The following is a 20,362-nucleotide window of genomic DNA, read 5'->3' as shown; positions in this document are numbered from 1 at the left end:
CAGCACGATCCTTTCTCTGCTGCAGACCAATTCCCCTGAGAATGCGCCCCCCCCACTTAGTATGTTGATTGCATGACTATAACCACAATTAGTGTTGCGAATAAAAAGTCAAAGCGCCTCGCTGCTCAAATGCAACGCGTGGTGCGCATTCCACATTCCTCTGACCGGGATCAGTTCCCCAAGGATGCTCAGTGCTATCTACGGGACAATTTTTTGCCAGCATTAAGCTCATGAAATTAAAAGGCTTCATCCCCTTACAGCATGAATAACGGTTGTTACGAACGGCTCGGGAGCGAGGAACCACAGACAAGCGGGGGAAGGCGGCCACCCGATGGGCCGGTGTCAACAATTGCCCAAGCTCTGCGTTTCTGAATACATAGGAGCAAGGTGGGTGTCCCGTTCACCGCCGATTCTTTGCGGTGAACGCTCAGCGTTAATTTCACGACGAGGAGACGTTGTCACTCACCGCAGAGACCCACTCTACGATGGTTGGCGCCAAAATGTGCCGCACGCACCTCCCGCATGGCCTTGTGGGTGCCTCGTTTGGCACGGTTGGCTACGTACGGTGCGAAAGAAATTCAACCTACAAACGTACGTGTTCGTGAGCGATCCACCAGCGCCCGCTGCCTCCATAGGGAATGAAGTCTCAGCTGGGATGTAAAAGCATCGAACCAGCGCAGTTAGGTCAACTTCAACACAGGGTTTTGTGGTTGCACATTTAACTGTAACTCACAGGCTGGCTAACATCATAGTAATCATAATCGTACCTATTGTCATCTCCGTCACCATCAGCAGCAGAACTGGCATCAAGTAGCGCCATCAGTTCCAAGAAACAGAGCCACGGCTTCCCGCTCTCTAACTGCTTTCTCCAGCAACCAGGTGCACAGCAACGGCAGAGCTAATTAACCAGGCGCACGCCGGGTAACGAGCGTGCTCTCACTCCTCTCTCGCCAATCGAGCTACTTAGCATTGTCCTTAATTAATAAACCCCGTCCCCCAAGCCCCAGTGGTTCTACACAATCGCGGCTAAATTCTTCCCGAACAATAGGACCAGACAAGTTGGTCCGCAGCCGCATCAGCGACACGCGCGTACACTGCCTGCTGCACGTGTTTGATTTTCCAATGCTTTCTTAACAATACATCAAGAGTGGAGTACATTCTCTGTAGGTCCCCCAACCACCCCTTCTCTCTCCTTCTTTGGACCCCCACCCCTTTCTGAGTAGGGTGGGGGTGCAGCAGGAGTATCAGTGTGCACGAGAAACGCAGAGCTGAGTGGACTTGCCGATGACCGGTACCAGCGGTGTCAAGATCGGCCTCTGTGGAGGAGGAGGCTCGTGAAGGACGCTGCTGCTGCTGCTGGGCAGTTGGAGGCAGTCGCCCTCCAGCAACAACGGAGGGAAAACGAGCGACGCTCACAACAACGAGCGGAGCAGAGGCGGCTAAAACGCGGCGAGTTGGCACAGTAGGGGGGCAAAGGTGGTGCATCTGTCAGTCATCTCAGGAAGTCAACCCATGGCACCTGCTGGGTCTGTGCCGTGAACTCCTGCCACTTCACGTGGCCTTAACGTGCACGTAGCCTGGCGCGAGTGCCATGTTCACATCACGGCCACCTAAATGGCGAACGGCGGCTGTTGTTGTGGTGGGCTAGAGACCGTCGGGGTAGGGAAGCAAGGTGGCTTCACAGCACCCAGAATCCCTCTCAGGGCACCAACATGACAACAAATGTAACGGACACGCCGGCCCGGCCAGCAGCCAGCAGCACCGCATAATGCGCGTGGGTATTACCCAGCATTCCGTGGCACGGGGCCCCAATGGATGAGCTTACCACCACTTAGCGGTCGATGAAGTTTACCGCACAGTGTGTGTGTGTTCATGATCATGCAGGGGTACCTTGCTCCGCACTGTTGCACGTGCCCAAGCACCACGGCGCGACGGAAGGCGCCACATCGCCCAGCCGCTCTGCACAATCGCCGTCTGCAGCGGACGCCGTTGGGCTGCAATGAAACGTGGAACCGCGTAATTTTAGACGTGCCGACGTTTGCTTTGAAATCCCTCACCCGCTTCACGGGGGGGAGCACCGAGATCGCTGCGTTGGGAGTATGAAAGCAGCCGACTGCGTAGTTTGGTCGGCTCGTCGAAGCGTGGGACGAGTCACTCGCGAACGCGAACGTGTTCCTTTGGTTTCGTTGGCACAATTACAAACGGCGTTCGCGAGAATTCGAAACGGCGCGATATAAATCGGAGGATCGTTTTGCTTGCAACTTTCGACGGGCTTTCACCGTCATTTTAATGCGATTTACATCATTGAAGTTCCACCACAGGAAAAAACCCCGTTTTCACAATCGATAAAAATGTAATGTTAAGTCTTCCTCATTAAATTTTGGCCATTTACCAAAACGAAGACTTCTCTGCACATACGTGTCGTCAATATGGGGGCAATCTCCTTGCTAACCCACGCCGTTGTCTCTGTGCAGCAAAACCTTCCACTAACTTTAATTCTGCCCCAATGCACAACGCTGTTTACCTAACCAGAAGTTGGAAACGAGATCACCTTTATCCGTACAATGGAGTCTGGGCCATTCTTGCAGGCATCATATTCGATTCCGAGAATTAAACTCCATGCAATTCCTGCATGAACCGTGCCTTTCCAGTGGGTGATTTGAGTGTGTGCGTGTGTGCAAATAGTGAGGAGCGGTGGCACAGTGGTCTGCACACTGCGCTACGACACCAGTGAAATGAGTTCGTTCCCGCTCACTACCAATAACAGGGGCGAATATTGTAAACAGTTCTGGGCCTCCCCTAGGTCGACTCAGCCTCCAACGAGTACCTGGAGCGGTGTGTAAAACTTTGGCACTGGGGAGACAAAGGCGGCCGGGCGTGGTGTTGGCCACCCACCCCCCTCCTGTACTGTAACGGGCGTTCATAGGGGCTCGCAAACAGCACTTGCCCCAACAGTTTGTTAAAAGCTATGTCTTTGTATATATATATACAATTGAGAGTCTATGTGGGTATGTAAGTGAACAATCAACGACTTGTTAGCCGTGGTAGTCCCAGTTATGGCGGTGGCATCCTGGTAGTTCACGTGGCAGCCCCAGTGGTCTGATCTGTAGTCTTGGTTTTCACGCGTGGTCCTATGTGGCCCCAGCGAGTGGTAGTCCTAGAGGTTCCAGTTGGGAATTCGATGGTTCCAACGGCGGTCAGTGAGGCAGGTGACGGAATGGATGGGGGGACGGGGGCTGGGAATGGAGATGATGTTGCTGGGGTAGGTAAGGCAGAATAAGGTGGAATGTGGCGGTGAGTGAGGGTGTCTGATGGGTGCAACCTGGACGAGAGGCAGTGGGGTATGGGGCATGAGCGTGAAGTGGTGAAATGGGCATGGATGAGGGTAGGTGAAGGGTGGTAGGGGCAGCGGTCTTCAGATCGGGATAATTCACGTCGCTTTTGTATAGAACCACTCCTTCACTCTTTCTTTATCACACAGAAAGTCAGTCAGTCAAACCTGGAAGTTGGATTTAAGAACGTTATTATTAGAGCTGAGCAAACTTGTATATATTTAATGAGGAAACACGAGACTGGGAAATGAAAAAGTACAAAAAGTTAATTAGAGGAAGACAGCGAATTAAGTACAAACGCAAGTTTGATTAAATGGATGAAACTGGCAGTATCTAATGGATGAAACTGGAATTATCTAATAGATTAAACTGGGAGCATCTAATGCAAAGTTCTTGAGTAATATCATGGACAAGGATATGATCGCTGACGACTTTGAGAAGAGGCATGGCACATCGATTAACATTACCCAGAGACTCCCATTATCCAGAGACTAACATTGCCCATAGACTCCCATGATCCAGAGACGAACATTGCCCATAGACTCCCATTGTCCATAGATGAACATTGCCCATAGACTCCCATTGTCCAGAGACTAACATTACCGATCGACGACATTGCCCATAGACTAACACTGTCCAGAGACTTACAATGCCCATAGATTCACATTACCCCACGGAGTAATATTGCCCATTTATTTCATTTTGACATTTTTGCCCACTCAGAAAAATAAATTTGGAAGTAAAACTGGCTGCCATTTTGTAATTTTCAGGCGTTGTTGCCCTGGAGCATAAAATACAGCACTCCCCCTCCCCCCACTGCTGCCCCCCCCCCATCGCTGCCCCCCCCCCACCCCTGCCCCCCCCCCCCACCGCTGCCACCCCCCCCCCACCGCTGCCCCCCCCTAAAATTAATTTCAAAGGTGTCCCCCAACACCCTCTGGAAATGCCACCATGGTACTTCTAACGGCGGCCCTGCCCTTGTTGATGACTGTGCTGTCAAAGCAACGGGACCTCATTTGGACCAATCACAAGGCAACATTTTCTCATTTTCAGGAGCGGGTTCCTAACAACGTCGCGGTCCCAAAAACGCAACTTTTCATTTCCCCGCCGCGAAAGGTCATCTAAGACGGAGCAACAAAAAAAGCTAAAATAGAAACCAATAATGTCGCAAGCCCCGTTATTGGGCAAATATTGCGATGTTTAACTTCACCTTTAGCGGTATGGGGCACCTCAAAAGGTAATGAAAGTGACGACGGCCTTGCTGAAACAAGACGGAATTAATTCGTGATGAGTGCCCCGCGCGCGCTCTGATGAGAGCCTGAAGCGCAACATCTCACAGCGGAGTCCCGGCTACGACCCGCGTTCGATTCCCGCTCGCGACCAATCGCCGTTGCGAATATTTGAACCGGTTCTAGATTTGAAGTTTTCGTGACTGCAAGGATTCATACTCTTTGGTTTTTTGGGTAAAGTCACGTGGGTAAAAAATTCAAATAAATTAACTCACGACGTTTCGGAAGCAACACGAGCCTCTGTCATCAGGTGTAACTGCTACAGCAATTTCACTGGAGCGGTTACACCTGATGACGGAGGCTTGTGTTGCTTCCGAAACGTCGTGAGTTCATTTAATAAAATTTTTTACCTACGTGACTTTACCGAAAAAAAACAAAGAGTATGAATTTGAACCGGTCACGGGCCTCGCCTAGGTCGACTCGGCATCAAATGAGTACCCGGCGCGGGCGTGTAAACGTTGCTCCCTGAGGAGAGACAAAGGCGGCCGGGCGTGGTGCTGGCCACCCATACCGCCGCACGCCGTGCCGTGCCGGCCTTCGTAAGTCCCGCTACTCGCTAACAGCACTTGACGCAACGGCGGCCTAAATGGGGGGTTCGTTAGTCTGTTCCGCAACACACTCGCGCACGCGTACACACGCATGGACCCTGCATGTTCCCGGTTGTTTTTGCGAGCCTAAAATGCGCCACCCCCCTCCACCAACACCGAATGGACTTTTGAAGCAGGGGCGCGTGTGAGCTCACTAATCCTGAAACAAAATGAAATAACAATGATAGAACGACGACCGGCGCAAACAAGCGGATGTGTGAGAGCGGAGATGGAGAAACTTGATATTGAGCGAGAATTCAGTCAGATAAAAAAAATCACCAGAAAAAAACTAAATCGGCGAGGTTAGATAACCCCCCCCCCCGTCACCTCCACCCCTTTAAAGACAAATATCACGAGCATTGCACCTTAATGCTCTCTAAAACAGGGCCGTATGTCGGTGGGGGATAAGCGGAGTTCATCTGATGATGCACGATAAAAGGAAATGAAGCAAATTGATGGGCAGGTTGTCGTAATGGGGCCACACCGAAACTAAACACCCATTCCGAGACCCCCTCGGGATAAGCGCGGCTGAAATCGGCAAAGTTATTCCGCGTCGCTCGGTAACGCGACAGGCCACGCTGCAAAACCCGGCAACAATAGGGGGCATATATTGGAGCTCGCTTTGTGGGTGGCACTCAATGGGCACGCAAGCACATCCGTGCGTTCCCTTTGCCTTCGCCGGTCACGACGAACGAATGCGCGACGGAAGGGACACATATATAGCGTTAGCAAATCTCAACAGATTTCATCCAAACAGCCCGCACGAAAGTTGTATGGGTTGGTCTGCCCGTGAACCTATTTGGAATGATCATGATCAGCCCGTGGGTTGTTGTCATTTTAGAGGCCGCGTGCCTCTTTGGCCCCTATTACACCGTACGGCGGACCCCCATTAAATGCCAAGGCTGCTGTTTGTTTGTCAGAGCGTGGACTGTGTCACGACGAGTGATCTGCGTGTACTCTTATCGCGGCGGATCGTAAAATGGGACGCCGCTGAATGTACAATGGGGCGGGGGGGGGGGCCTCTATTTTTTCTTGAGAACGTCTGAAAAAAAAAGAAATCGTGATGGAATTTCGTAGAGGTCCTTTGGCTTTTGGCTCTTATTCTGTCACCGGTCTGTGATTGTGATTTGTTCCCTGATCCACGGTGTTCGTCAGTGTTTTTAGATCCAAGCATTCCTCGCAGCTGGCAATGACTTAAAGCGTTCCTCTTCAATTAGTGCATCAATGTTTAAAATACTTTGAAAGCGCACGCCGATTTTCAAAGCAAAAATTGCATGAAAGAATCATTATTTTCTTTTTAGAAAAATGCACAAAGCGATATGATCAGCTTTGATAACGGGGATGTGGTTAAGGGGTTTAAAGACTGGTAGCGGCCTACCGCTTAAATCAGTATGCGTGTAGTTCAGAAGAAATTAAGCAGCTATTCTTCATGCAGTGGAAGCCGAGAATACAAATTAAGAGAAAACACTCGTATTAAAAGTTTGAAGATGTGCCACCTTTTACACAGTTGCTGAGCACAGGCCCAACAACGTCAAGCAGGCCAGCAACAAGCGGCACATGTAAATTGTAACAGATAAGAGTGTAAGACGTGGACTTGAACTGAGCACAGATTATCACCGGGGCTCGGGGGGAAAAAAGACGACCATGGGAGACGGGAATTCCAAAATGTGGAGCGGTGCGAGGGAAGCAGCAGGAAGGTCAGTGTTGTGACCGGCAATGTGGTGAGTGGGTGAGTGAGTGGGTTGGTGAGTGAGTGGGTGAGTGAGTAGTGAGTGAGTTGGTGAGTGAGTGGGTGAGTGAGTTGGTGAGTTGGTGAGTGAGTTGGTGAGTGAGTAGTGAGTGAGTTGGTGAGTGAGTGGTGAGTGAGTTGGTAAGTGAGTTGGTGAGTGAATTGGTGAGTCGTGAATGAGTTAGTGGGTGAGTGAGTGGGTGACTGAGTCGTGAGTGAGTGATTTGGTGATTGAGTTGGTGAGTGAGTTGGTGAGCGAATGGTGAGTGACTTGGTGAGTGAGTGGTGAGTAAGTGGTGAGTGAGTTGGTGAGTGAGTTGGTGTGTCGTGAGTGAGTGGGTGAGTGAGTGGGTGAGTTGGGGAGTGAGTGAGTGGGTGAGTGAGTGGGTGAATGAGTGGGTGAGTTGGTGAGTGAGTTGGTGACTGAGACGTGAGTGATTTAATGATTGAGTTGGTGAGTGAGTTGGTGAATGAATGATGAGTGAGTGACTTGGTGAGTGAGTGAGTGGTGAGTAAGTGGTGAGTGAGTTGGTGAGTGAGTGGTGAGTGAGTAGCTGAGTGAGTTGTTGTGTCCGGCTGTGCGGTGGTTGAACACAGTGTGCAGGATGACACAAACAAGGCCGTGTCTGTTATACCGAGTCACCACTGTGGTGAGAATAATCCACAGGTAAATGGGATGGGCACAGTCACCGTGGCAGTAGCAATAGAGGAGCGATGAGGAGGTGACTGGCTACCGGTGAGCGAAGTGACTGAAGTGAATCAGTGAGATCCGTATCATCAATCAAAGCTGATGCTTTATTCTTGATTTGAAGCTTTCGTGACTGCAGGAATCCATAGTCTTTGGTTCTTTCGGTAAAGTCACGTAGGTAGAAAATTTTTATAAAAAATTATATATCACGACGTTTCGATCGCAACACAAGCGGTCGTCCTCAGGAAGAAAAAACAATCCAGCAGTGGAACTGCTGAACCAGGTAGAGTGTTTCTTCCACTCATTTACCCACCCACTCACCCACCCACTCACTAACTCACTAATTCACTCACTCACCCACCCACTCACTCACCCACTAACTCACTCACTCACCCACTCACTAACTCACCCACTCACTCACTAACTCACTCACCCACTCACTAACTCATCCACAAACTCACTCAATCACCCACTCACTCACTAACTCACTAACTCACTCACTCACCCACCCACTCACTCACCCACTAGCTCACTCACCCACCCACTCACTCACCCACTAACTCACTCACCCACTCACTCACCCCCTCACTCACCCACCCACCCACTCACTCACTAACTCACTCACTCACTAACTCACCCACTCACTAACTCACTCACTCACCCAGTGCTTCTTCCTGGTTCAGCAGTTCCACTGCTGGATTATTTTTTTCCGCCTGAGGACGACCGCTTGTGTTGCGATCGAAACGTCGTGATTTATTATTTTATTTTTCTACCTACGTGACTTTACCGAAAGAACCAAAGAGTACTGATGCTTTATGTTGACTTATACAAATGTGGCCAACGATTTCCACCGCTCGCCACATTTGTGCTTTGTAAAGCAGCAGCCGCAGGAATAATTGTTCGGAGCTTAGCTGAGTTTGGCAAAGAATATAAAACCAAGTTACTTTGATGCCTCCGTAGAGAGGTTAGTAACACAGCTACTCCATGACGGAGTGCAATGGGATTTTTGTGCCGAGAATTAAAGGATTACAAAATCGAATTCTGCTTTCTGGATGACAGATTGGCAACTGTGCCTCGTAGCTTTGTTTTTTAAAGAGAAAAACGTCCACTTGGAGCTCCGCTACGGTCACGAACAGGCACGACAGACGACTCCAGGTCACAGAGACAGAGATCCCCTGTATAACCTTAACATACTGTTGGGGCAAGTGCTGTTAACGAGCAGCACCTATGAAGGCCGGCACGGCACACGAGGAGGTGCATGGCCAGCACCACGGCCGACCGCCTTTGTCTCCTCAGTCGCGGTGTTTACACAATACAGCAGGTACTCATTTGAGGATGAGTCGACCTAGGGGAGGTCTAGAACCGATTCAGGTAATCGTCGCCGGTGTTGGCCGTGAGCGGGAATCGAACTCCGGTCGCTGGGCTCGTAGCAAAGCGCGCTAACCGTTGCATTACCGCTCCCCACTCCAGGTCACACACACACACACATGCTGATGAGGCAGCCTCCATTCCCAAAGCAATTACCAATGGGTCTGGGCCTGTGTACTCTGTTGCGCTGGGCTAGCCTCGTAACACGTCGGGGTACTTGCCACGGTCAATGATAGGTGTCCACTGCACGTCTCGTCGTTTGTTTCCACCCTCCTCTGTCTTTGTGCCACCACGCTCAAGTCGTGGCCACGTCTTGTCTGGCACCAATCTCCTGCGATGTCGTCGTAGAGACATTCTCTGTGAGGTTTTCCTCTCTTTACGGTTCCTTCCATTTTTTCGAACATCGCTTAAATCTCGATTGAAAGCTTTCGTGACTGCAGGGATTCATCTTCTTGGTTCTTTCGGTAAAGTCACGTAGAAGGGAAATAATAAAATAATAAAAATAATAAAAATAAAACATAATAAATTAATTCTCACGACGTTTCGGCCACAACGCAAGCAGCCGTCCTCAGGTGAAGACCAGGTCTGTCGGGGAGCCGTCGTGAGAATTATTTTATTGGTTTATTTTTATTATTTTATTATTTCCCTTCTACGTGACTTTACCGAAAGAACCAAGAAGATCGCACTTTTAATTAAAAAGTATTTGCCCCTCCTATATATGCATCCAAATATGCCAGTTTCTTTCTCATCACTGCCTGCATCATCAGGGTCTACTTCTGTGTGCAACATTTTTCTCATTTCCACTCTTTGGGTGCGGTGTAGATGCAGCATCCTTCTCCCGCAATTCATTTCTGTAGCAATGCAGTTGATGCAGGTACAGGTGTTGAACTTACGCCGTCTCTTTTGGAAATGACGACGCAAATCTGTAGGAGCTTCTGTGAAGGACTTAACGCATTCCTATGCTTGGCAATTGAAAGCACAATTATAATTACACAGTACTGATGATTTTGAGAGCTGACGTTGCGAATTAAATTACACGATGAAAAGCGGAATAATTAGTTTCGAGGTCGGTTTTAAATATCATAAAAGCAATTCCAAGGCAAGCAGAAAAGACACAACGCTGCAATGACCCTACATTTTGCCCCAAGAGAAATTAAGGCTCAATTAGAAAATCACCTGGAATTTCACCGTGCGGTAATTATTACATCACAATGAGATTACGAAAGCCAACGGGTTCCTAATAAAACACATCAATCCCCCTAATCGCTAATCTCGGATTTGAGTTGATCTTGCCGACCTGACCATGTATGCATGTGCGTTTAACTTCTTTCGCACCATACGTAGCCAACCGTGCCCATCGCTTATTTCATTGCGTGATGCCCTTTTTTCACATCCGCACCACACATCACACCACATTCGCATCGTACGTTCACTCCCCGTTCTTAGGCCGATCCTCTCTCATTCAGCCCTTCATCGACGTGGGACGATGCCAGGTCCGCTCCCGATCCACTTCCGCTCTCAATCTCGCAAAGGCCCACATCTGGGCTGCCCCAAATTTCCGACACCCTCCAATTGCTCAAGTGTTGCCCAAACACTCAATCTCCTCTTCCACTAACAACTGACAACGATTGATTTAAAAAAAAAAAAATTACGTTGAAACTTCCTCCACACTGGCAAAGGAGGTTCCATGACATATGAATAATGTTTAATACAGCTGAAGGTAAAAATAGTCGGTGATTTCCAAGGTGGAAAGAGTTTCATGGTCAGGACGCAGTAGCCAATGTCTCCCTGATCCTCCGAGGTCATGGAAACTATTGAGAACTGATCAACAAGCACGCTAATTTATTAAAACAAGAAAAACATTTCCTGCCGTTGCTGATATATTCGGCTCCGAATGTGAGAAGCTATTCGTGACTAAATAATATTCCCAAGTGTAGGGAGTCCATTGATCAACTTATGCACAAAATACCACGGTGGTGAATCAGTTTTGCTCACTTCACCACTTTCCATTCCGATAACGTCTTCGAAATTGGAGTGGTTAGTACGGTACAGTCAATACGGTAACTTTTTACCTTGGGATATTACTTTTTGTCTATTTGTATTTTTATTTATGGCAATTTCATAGAGTAAACAAATGTAAAACGCTGAAAAAACATATACACAACACCCAAAAACATGTTACGCAATAATGTGCTAAAATAAGCTGTTATAAATAACGATGACTGGAGATTATCACGCGTTTTGATAATCGATGATCGTCGATTCTAATCTATGATCTACCGTATTTAAATTTTGGTTTAACAAGATAAACTATGGAGCTGATTTTTGTTTAATTCATAGCACAGGATCTTTTCAGACCCGTCATTGGCAGGAGCAAGGACAAGTAAGAACGGTACGATGACCACGACTGACAGTACGCAGCAGCACAAGTCGGAGGAGTCAGAACCTCGTTCTCTTTGGACTTGGACCGTGGGGTCAACGGTGCAGACACAGAGCTGCGGAGAAGCCCTCCCAGACGCGCTAGGGACAGCACAAGAGGAGGTGGAGCTGCTGATGATGGCGAGTGGAGGAGGCTCGCGGAAGGCTTGTGAGCATCCTGCCGCTGCTTGTGAGTTTTGTTTTAAACGCAGCAATAAAATGCAAGCTTCCTTTATGTCAACATGTGCTGTTCAGATCAGTCAATCCCGGTGCTATTTTTAAGATTCAATTAAACGTCCTTATTTAAAAAAAAAAATTTAACTTTGTGATTTTATTTCCTCTCTATGCCCCATAGATATACAGGAGGTCGTGGGTCCAATCTCCACCCTGACGCCTGTATATTTGAAGTTTGCGTGTTCTCCCCATTGTATCGTGGATTGTGCTCCGGGTCCTTCCGGTTTTTCCCTCGACATTCATAAACACGCATTTAGAGTATTTGGCTGCTATAAATTTGCACCTGATAAGCCACTTCGTTAGGCTATCATTTGTGGCCAGGTCGCTTCTGAAAATGAGCTATGCAGCTCAGTGGGCCTTACCTTCTTCTCCCAAAATATTACAATGATAACAATAGAGAGTACTTGTAAATCATTTGAAAAAAAACAGGATATGAGCTATAGAGCCGTGGAAAAACCGGACACATTGCCTTTACATCGGCGATGTGGGTTACATTAATTTTCAATCCTCCGTGGGTCATGGGGGGTTGTTTGACCATACTTCACCATGCTGGTCATTGCTAGCCGGTGAAGGACCAGTTCAGACATCGCCCTCCCCGCTGATGTTAGACGTGGACAGAAATTGAATTCGGGTCGCCGTGTTCACATCTCAGCGCCAAATCGCTGTGGGGCACCGTCAACGAACTGATGTAAGTACACAGAGCAAAAGCAATGCCTTCCCATTAATTCTCAAAAAAAACAACTTTGAATTAGATTTACCCAGGGCAGCCGTGAAGATCTGAAATGTGTGCGCTACGTCTGTTGTCGATGCCACGTGGAGAGAAAGATCTCGCGTAGAGAACTAAACACGCTGTTGCCGCAAGTGCCGTTAGCGATGCACATTTGAAGACCGGCACGACGCAGGAGGGGATGGGTGGCCAGAACCACTGCGGGCCGCCTTTGTCTCCCCCACTCGCTATGTTTACACACCGCACCAGGTTACTCATTTGAGGCTGAGTCGACCTAGGGGCGGCCCAGGAGCGGTTCTGATAATCGTCGCCGGTGTGGGTGGCCCGTGAGCTGGAGTCGAACTCGGGTCGTAGCCGGGTTCACGGCGTGGCGCCCAGCCTTTGCGCCAGCGGGCTCGCTCGCACAGATGCGATGCGCGTTCGCCTGGTGTCCGTGGCACAAGTGCGTGAAAATGATTGCACGGGGATGGAAAACGGAGAAAACGACGGCAAAACCCAGGACATTCAAAGCACACCGCAGCTGCACGGGTGCCGTTAAGACGAGTTGAGTAACCGACACATGGGTGTGCCTCCTGAAAGAGAGCGTACGAAGCAAGTAACAATCACCTCGGGCTGTACAAGTCGTGCGTGGGCAATAATAGTGGCGCTCTGCACTTATAAAGGGGCTCTCAGAAGCTATTTCCTTTACTACTAAGCAATGCAGGAAAGAGGGCACGTAACGTGCCCACTTTCAATCAAGAGATATATCGACCCGTATACCATTAGGGCAAGTTCCTGCATTGGTGTGAGCAGTGGTTTAGTGCTTAAACATGATGCTTTTGAATTCGGGATTAACTAATTCTGTACGGAATGGTGGCGAGTGGGTTACATGAGCCAAATAGAACCCCTGCTGGACAATGCAGCACGATAACCGCTCCACTCCCTCTTCCCACACGTGCACACAAAATACAAAGATCCCCCGTACAGCCTTAACAGACTGCTGGGACAAGTGCTGTTTGCGAGCATCTATGAAGGCCGGCAAGGCGCACGAGGGGGTGGGTGGCCAGCACCACGCACGACGGCCTTTGTCTCCCCAGCAGCGATGTTTACACACTGCACCAGGTACTCATTTGAGGCTGAGTCGACCTAGGGGATGACCAAGACCAGTTCAGATAATCACCACCGGTGTTGGCCCTGAGAGGGAATCAAATTCGGGCCGCCGGGTTCGTAGCGCAACGTAGTGCTAACCACGACACTGCCGCTCACACACACAATCGCACGCAACAAGGAACGCACGAGAAACCACACAGCAAATGCACGCGCACGTGCATGAAGCGCACGCATGCACAGTGCACTGCACAGCGCCAAAGCGTGCAATCACCAGCAATGCTCCATTCTCACTTTAATTCCCTGGCTCCCAATTTCAATTATTAGAACCGCACACTCTGTTAATTGATTTACCTGCAGTGGCAATTCAATTAAAAAATTAGCAAGCTAAATATACGGTGCGGGAGGTCTAACAATCAGAACGCCGTTCACCGGAATGTAAATAAGGCTAGAGAACGAAAATTATCGGTTAGTTGGTGCTCTGGTCCAAAGGTCATCTTGGTCATTAAGAATGAAAGTGCGAACAAGTGAGACTGTGGCCCTTCATGGGTATATTTTACCTACAACCGGCGGATAATTCCAGCGTCTGTAATCCATACAACAGGGGCCCAAACCAGGTCAAACGAGTCGCCGCTAACAGCTTCCCATTGGTCAATTCATTCACGAAATAGTTCTGAACGAGGGCTTTCTTTTCACGGCCCAAGCGATGCCAGGTGAGTGGGTTCAAACGTGACATTACCGGGCCCTGAAATGAGTGCGCTATGACTCCTATTATTCGACAAGCGCCGTTATCTAGAGGGCTCAGCCGATCTGTGATTGGTTGTTGTGATCACAGAGCCCACCCCACCCGCCATCAGGAGTCAAAGAAAACCCCCCCAAAATTTTGTATAATCTTGTTCAGAAACTACTGGACAAGATACAGCGAGGTTTTTCTTTCCAACTGTCAGGATTAATAATGAGAGCAAAAAAAAAACCCCGTCTGCAGCAGTCGGGGCAAATAAAGTGGCGGCGTTGTGTAACAAGCATAAGGCCGTTGGGCAGACGCACAAGTGACTGTGGAGCGCTCCTTACTCATGTTCTACATCTTGTTTGAAAGTCGTGCCTCGGAAAAAATATTACAGAGTGCACAAGCCTGCGCAATTAAGGCTGAATTGACCTAGGGGAGAACCCCCAGGGAATGATGAGATGCTACTTGCCACCGATGTGCATAGCGAGGATTCCAACCAGGTCACGGTGACCGCAGCACACACAAAGACAAAGGTTCCCCACCCTACATCCTTAACAGACTCTTGGGGCAAGTGCTGTTAGCGAGCACCACCTATGAAGGCCGGCACGGCACACGAGGGGGTGGGTGGCCAAGCACCACGCCCGGCCGCCTTTGTCTCCCCAGTGGCGACGTTTTACACACCACATCAGGTACTCATTTGAGGCTGAGTGCACCTAGGGGAGGCCCAGGTTCACGTCAGATAATTGCCACTCTTGTTGGCCGTGAGCGGGGAATCGAACTCGGGTCGCTGGGTTTGTAGCGGAGCGCGCTAACCGCTGCACCGCCGCTCCCTCTGACGCGCGTACACGCGCACACGCGCCAATCACACGCAGCAAGGAGACGCGTGACAAACCAACACATCCCTACATGACACACAGGGATGTTCTGCTTGTTCCGTTTAGCAAGGGCGGGGGGGATAACACTCCAACATCCGCACAGATGGGACATTGTGCTCCCGCTGGGTCCTGACCACCTCACGGGTCACAATTCTCACAGGAGACGGTGACGTTTGCGTGATCCGCTAACCCCGCCTCCATAGCCCTGGTTTGTACGCGGGCAACACCATACATGGAGGAGTCATAACAGCAGTGCTGTAAGCGCGATAGCAAATTAAAACCAACTGTGCTTATCTTCTTGGTTCTTTCGGTAAAGTCACGTAGAAGGGAAGTAATAAAATAATAAAAATAAAACATAATAAAATTATTCTCACGACGTTTCGGCCACAACGCAAGCAGCCGTCCTCAGGTAAAAACCAGGTCCGTCGAGGCGACAGAGTCTGAATGAAACAGCACACGAGCTTGGAGCATATATATAAGCTGGGCGCCTTGACAAAGGAATTAGCTTATATATATGCTCCAAGCTCGTGTGCTGTTTCATTCAGACTCTGTCGCCTCGACGGACCTGGTTTTCACCTGAGGACGGCTGCTTGCGTTGTGGCCGAAACGTCGTGAGAATAATTTTATTATGTAAAATTTTTATTATTTTATTACTTCCCTTCTACGTGACTTTACCCGAAAGAACCAAGAAGATGAATCCCTGCAGTCACGAAAGCTTTAAATAAAAATTCAACTGTGCTTACCTTTCGACGAAGTTGAAACTCATTTTCTCGGGACTCATTTAGCCAGTATCAAGATAATTAATGATAACAAAAGGCTTCTCCCTCTCTGGTTTAAATACAGGGAGGTGTTCAGATGTCCAAAACAACAAATAGATAGACACTGAATACAAGACATCAGGGTCTGCACGAACTACACATGTTCTTTGGCTTTTTCGGTAAAGTCACGGAGATAGGTTCAAAGAAAATAACAAAAAATAACAAAAAACTGCGACATCTTCCTGATGACGATCGCTTGTGTTGCGGTCGAAACGTCGTCGTTTTTTAATTATCTTTGAACCTATCTACGTGATTTTACTGAAAGACCCAACGAATATTAATTCCTGCAGTCATGAAAGCTTTAAGTCAAGATTGAACCACACGTGCTTGTGGGAAAAAAAACACACAAACAAATGTTTGATGATATATGCGCTGTCCTTGAAAGGGATTGGCCTGCACCAGAGGCAGCCCCCACCAGTGCTATCGACCAAAGGCTGCCAAAAGCCGAAACAGTGCAGGAACAATGGAAATGTGACAGCTTGAATAGCTCGCGTTAAGCAGTTGTTAAATGAAGGTGACTGATTAATAAAATGGTTTTGGGTTAAGGCGGCGTAACGACCTGGCTAGATTTGTGTCGTCAAAACCCCCATCAGCCAACGCAGCCGATCAAATTTAATTGTGACGCACACAAGCATTGATCCGACCAATTATTATCGTTATATACTGGAAAAAAATTAAATTTTGTAGCTGTTCACTCCGAGCATCATCGTTGCAGTGTTCGCCTTTTGGCGTTCTCTGGTCTCACACTGGTGAGACTAGGCCCTGGTTTAGGCAGGCAATGCATGTGTTAAATTGAGGAAAAAACACGAGGACCCCGAGAAAAATCCACGCGACCAAGGGAGAACATGCAAACTTCAAATATACAGGCGTCAGGGTCGGGATCGAACCCACGACCCTCTGTGTACCAGGCGAGGGAGTTAACATCTCTCCACGTTTAAACGTGTTTACACGACAGCTCGAAGATTTGCGTCTTGAACTGTGGCGTTATGATCCACTTTTTTTAACTACGCCCCTTGGCCACACGTAAGGCAAACCCACACGCACGCCGATCGCGACGATAATCAACGGGGGGAAAATAAAAATCACCGGCTTTGCTAACAACATCAACAGAGCCCGGGCGCCAATGCGCCTATGCACACTTTGTAAATCCTCAAATTTGTCGACTACAAATGTCCCCTTTAAAATACAAACAGAGGGCACCTGGCATCAACCCGCACATTGAACTCTCGGATCAATGCCACACGGCGTCTTCCCTCCTCCTTCGAAAACAACGGCCCCACCAAGCAACGCTGGCAACCCGAATCGAATGCACATTCAAGTGCGTTCAATTTGCTGTAAGTGCAGCAAACTTCACGGGGAATACATCCACCCTGCTCCGCTAACGTGCCGCGCCCGGGCGCATAAATCAAGACACGGAAATATTTTTGGGGGAATTGGCTTTGCCACGCGGAGTGGCCGTGGCAACGTGGAATCCGCCTCGCTCGCGCTCGCTCGGGCTTCCCGTGCGTGATTTATGCAGTTGCCACTGCGGCAGTCAATTAATTTGGAGATATGTAACCCGGCCTGCCACGTGCACGAGTCGATACTTGCACGTCCGTGTGCGGTGCCCCACGCGACTCGCAAATTGAAATGTAAATTTGAAATAATACATATAAAAAATAAAAATAGGATGGACGTGAATCAATGCAAAAACTTAAATTGGATTGTGGCCTGCAAATTTGAAAGTACACGGGTTGCCAACGTAGCAGACACGCACTCGCAATTGTGCAACTTGCGCGCTGTGTGTTTGCTTGGACTCGCACACAAACACAGATCGCAGTCGGCGTGGCGTGCGTGTGTGTGTGCACACGTGCACTTGTACATTCCTGCTCGCAGCCAACATCGGTGATGGTTCTAGGCCTCCTCTGGATTGGTGTGTAAACATCACCATTGGGGATACAAAGGTGGCCGGGCAAGGTGCAAACCATCCTTGTGCACTGTGCTGACCTTAATAGGCGCTTGCTAACATCACTTGCCCCAAGAGTCTGTTAAGGCTATACAGGGAACCTTTGTCTTTTGTGTGCATGTGTGGGAAGCAGTTAGCGTGCTAACTGCTACAAGGCTATACTGCCCTTACTGATATACATTTGAGGTGGGGATAAATGGCCTTGTCAATGCAACTTTTAATTGGTTTACACATCACCATTGATTGTATGTTATGTATTAATTTTGTAAGTGTCATCTCATTGTAGAGTGCTTTCAGGTGTTGCTGCTCCTGTCTTAGAAGTTGACATTGACGGTGTGACTATAAACAGTTTTTTAGAAGCGTACATTTTTTTTTAATCAGAAAAAATGTTTTATCATCATCATCATCGTTTTGACAATACGGGGTGGCGAATGGTGCAGAAGTGGCGGAGATTGCAGAGGCGTGTGGCTCGATTCGTAACGTCCATCACGAGTGAATGCTGCAGCAGCAGTAGCAGCAGCACTAACCACAGAATACGAGCCGTCTGCTTCACAGAGGACACGGAGACCAGGCCACCGTGGCCTGGCGTCGTGGTCCACATGCGAGTCGTATTGCCTGCCAATTACTCGACTCGAATTACACGCAGCAAACACCGATCCGCAGCACACGGCCGCTACTGCAGACTGCGTCCGTGAAACACACGTGATGGCCTTGCGCTATCAGAAGAGCGCGGCCGCCGTCTCTGCATCGACCCCCGTTGTCTGAACCTTTCTCTCCAATGGCTGCACGCACCGCCAAACCCTTCACCTGTACCTGACTTGTGTTTTTTCGGGCGCCTCTTTCTCCCGCACGCTTGCACTCCAATTTGATTCGCGTGCGGTTAGTCTCACGGCCGTTAATTACTCGGGTGTGCAATATTCCGTAAGGAGCCTGCAGTCGGCAATATTCACGTTGTTGTTGTTGTTGCTGTGCTCACGCACGGCGGATCTCACGGTTAAAATAGCAGGACAACTGGCTAAATGGGATCATCCGTGGTGACAAATACAATAAACTAAAACAAGTTCACACTTGACGCCTTCATCTTCTCTGTCCACGAATTTCTCTCTCTCTCTCCCTATTTCTTTCATTTTCCATCCGACATCAAACGACCTCAAGTTGCACATTCCCCATCGTGTGCATGCTCTCCTTTAGTACGCACGCACGCGTGTCGAACTTCTTTCACACAGTATGTGGCCAATCGGAGGTTACGGGTGGGAGGACAACACGTCACTTAAACACAACAAACATCAGTTCTGAAAAAGGAAGTGAGTCTTCAATCTCGATTTAAAAGCGGTAGCTTCGCAATAACGGAACGGAGCGATGTGGTGTGGGCACATCCGGGGCGATTCGTTTCCCAGCCCCCCCCCCCCCCCCCCATTTGCGGACGAGGCGACGGATGATGGCAACGCCGTGGGTGCTCACGACGTTCACGCTACTGCTGATGCTAGACACCTGACAGGAGCCGGCTCATGTGGGTGCCAATTATCGTACATCGCACGGTGGCCACGGCGGGGACTTGTGCCTTTGTTGTAACGGGTACGTGATTATCCAGGGGGCTATGATGAAGCAATGGCGAGCGGCACATGTGTCAGACGCTGGGATGGTGCAACAGTACCCGCAGACACATTCCGCCAGGCTAACTCTCATTTGGTGGATCCGGAGGGGGGTGGGGGGGAGATTGCAACCTCTCCCATTGTCTAGCCTCAAACAATGGCAGGTGATTGCTATGCTCCGCTCGGCATAAGAGCGGACGAGCACACGTACGGTCGAGAGTGGGAGTAAATATGCGCAATGCACGCACGTTCACAAGCCCACGATCGAGCCCCTATGAACTACAATGAAGAGCTTGTATGCATGCTATTCCCCGAGACAATTGTCACGTGATATCACTGCCGTGTGAATGTCAAGCGCGAAGCTCGGGTTTCACAACGTCGCGAGCAATTGCCAGTCAATGTTATTTCATCGCGTTCAACGAAAGAGAACGCCATCTCAACAACTGTTACGGCTCGGTTCCAAACATGCCTTTGGGTCGCGGCATAGTGTGACACACTGCACGTCGGCGAGTTTCTATGGCCCTGAATGTACAACGAAATAAATGTGCGTCTGTACACCAGTGCAAGTCGCTACTGCGGTACGACACAAATGACCCAATAGTGTGTTGGCAAATGTAGTCTCAGTGCAACTGTAGAGGTGATACGCGCTGGGATTAAGGATCGTATGCACAGTGCGTGATGATTGGCTGTGTAGGTGGTGACGCGCGCTGACGGTGGAGGATCAGGGGTCAGCGCGGGGTCGTGGGTTACGGGGTACCGATTGGCTGTGGGCGGTGACGCGCTGAGAGGGAGTGATCAGGTGGCAGCGCAGTGTGATTGGTGGAGTAATGTTAACACGCGCTGGGGAAAGCGGATCGTAGAGAGAGTGCGTCGTGATTGGGTCATTAAGGAACGACGCTCACGTCGACGCCGCATCAGCTCCGTCCCTCGTGAGCAGGGGCTATAAA

At 49.3% G+C, this 20,362-nt stretch overlaps 1 protein-coding gene across 10 annotated transcripts in view; it reads right to left on the bottom strand.

Moving 5' to 3' along the window:
• Positions 1 to 20,362, bottom strand: part of LOC133355618 (uncharacterized) — a 180,150-nt gene that overhangs the window by 28,642 nt on the left and 131,146 nt on the right. For all 10 annotated transcript variants that reach the window (XM_061572973.1, XM_061572980.1, XM_061572972.1 and 7 more), the window contains one exon: positions 1,891 to 1,994. In XM_061572973.1, coding sequence (XP_061428957.1) covers positions 1,891 to 1,994 — 104 coding nt within the window. The remainder of the gene's footprint in view (positions 1 to 1,890; positions 1,995 to 20,362) is intronic.

The sequence above is a fragment of the Lethenteron reissneri genome, chromosome 51 (genome assembly GCF_015708825.2).
Source record: "Lethenteron reissneri isolate LAM-NWPU_2019-01 chromosome 51, ASM1570882v1, whole genome shotgun sequence".
NCBI lineage: Eukaryota > Metazoa > Chordata > Hyperoartia > Petromyzontiformes > Petromyzontidae > Lethenteron > Lethenteron reissneri.
This window is presented reverse-complemented; position numbering and strand designations above follow the sequence as displayed.